Below are 1,123 nucleotides of genomic sequence, written 5' to 3'. Positions count from 1 at the left end.
TCGGGACCCTCTCCCACACCGAGTCTCTTCCAGGGTGAACAAGGTCTGCTGGGGGCTCCAGGACAAGCGGGACCACCCGGTCCCCTGGTAAGTCAGGGTGAGCGAGCCCTGGGCATGGGTGATCTGAGCTGGGCACGGTCCAGGGTGATGACACCCTCTTGGCCTCTTGCAGGGTCCCGTGGGATTGCCTGGCCTCAAGGGAGACCCCGGCCACAAGGGAGATAAGGTGAGACGAGGTGACGGTTGTGCAGGAGCTGGGGTCCCTCACCCCGGACTTGTCCCTGAGCTCCCCTGGTCCTGGGGAGGGGGCTGCCTGACGCTGCCCTTCGCCCCCAGGGCCACGCTGGACTGATTGGGCTCATTGGACCGCCAGGAGAGATGGGGGAGAAAGGAGACCAGGGGCTCCCGGGCATCCAGGGCCCCCCGGGACCCAAAGGAGACCCTGTGAGTATTTGGTGTCTCCCCTGAGCTCAGGGGCTGGGTGAACGTGGGGGGAGACAAGGTACAGGGGCTGATGGGGCGCAGGCCCCTCGAGCACGGGGCTGATGCTGTCTCTCCCCACAGGGTCTGGCTGGACCCACCGGCCCCACAGGGCCCCCCGGCCCCCCCGGGCTCTCGGTGAGTATCTGCCTGCGCTGTGTGGGTTTACCAAGGGTCTCCCGCCCTTAACTCCCCCGCAGACCCCTGGGGGCTTCATCCCCGGAAGGGTGAGAGGGGCAGGGGGGAGCCCGAGCCCCAGGGAGGGGTCGGGGGTAGCTGCCATGGGATCGCTGCGTGCCCGGCCAGCGCCCCTCTTCTCTCTTCTCTTCCTCGCAGGGACCCTTGGGCCAGAAGGGCTCCAAAGGCTCACCGGTGAGTGCTGGGGAGGGATGGGGACGGCAGGGCAGCTTCTAATGTGCTCCCAGGGGAGAAAGCGGGGCCCGTCGCGGGGAGCAAGTGCCGCGGTGCTGAGTCCTCTTCTTTTGCAGGGTGCTCTGGGTCCCCGAGGTGATACAGGGCCCCCCGGTCCTCCAGGACCACCGGTGAGTAAGGGATGCTCTGGACAGAGGCCGCTTCACGTCTGTCCCTTCCCGGGAGGGCTCCGACGTCCCCAGACCCCCCTCATCCTGCCGCCTGGCCCCCG

At 67.9% G+C, this 1,123-nt stretch overlaps 1 protein-coding gene across 1 annotated transcript; it reads left to right on the top strand.

The window, feature by feature from the left end:
• Nucleotides 1–24: 24 nt before the first annotated feature.
• LOC103915546 (collagen alpha-3(V) chain-like) lies at nt 25–1,022 on the top strand (the record flags this gene model as incomplete). The annotated part of the gene is made up of 6 exons (XM_009322384.1): nt 25–87; nt 173–226; nt 337–444; nt 565–618; nt 817–852; nt 969–1,022. Coding segments are annotated over 6 exons (369 nt in total), but the record flags the coding sequence as incomplete, so codon positions are not given.
• Between the last annotated feature and the right edge of the window lie 101 nt (nt 1,023–1,123).

The sequence above is a fragment of the Pygoscelis adeliae genome, unplaced genomic scaffold, assembly GCF_000699105.1.
Source record: "Pygoscelis adeliae isolate BGI_AS28 unplaced genomic scaffold, ASM69910v1 Scaffold1734, whole genome shotgun sequence".
NCBI classification, from domain to species: domain Eukaryota; kingdom Metazoa; phylum Chordata; class Aves; order Sphenisciformes; family Spheniscidae; genus Pygoscelis; species Pygoscelis adeliae.
The sequence above is the reverse complement of the archived record's forward strand: the minus strand, read 5'-3'. Positions and strand labels throughout refer to the sequence as shown.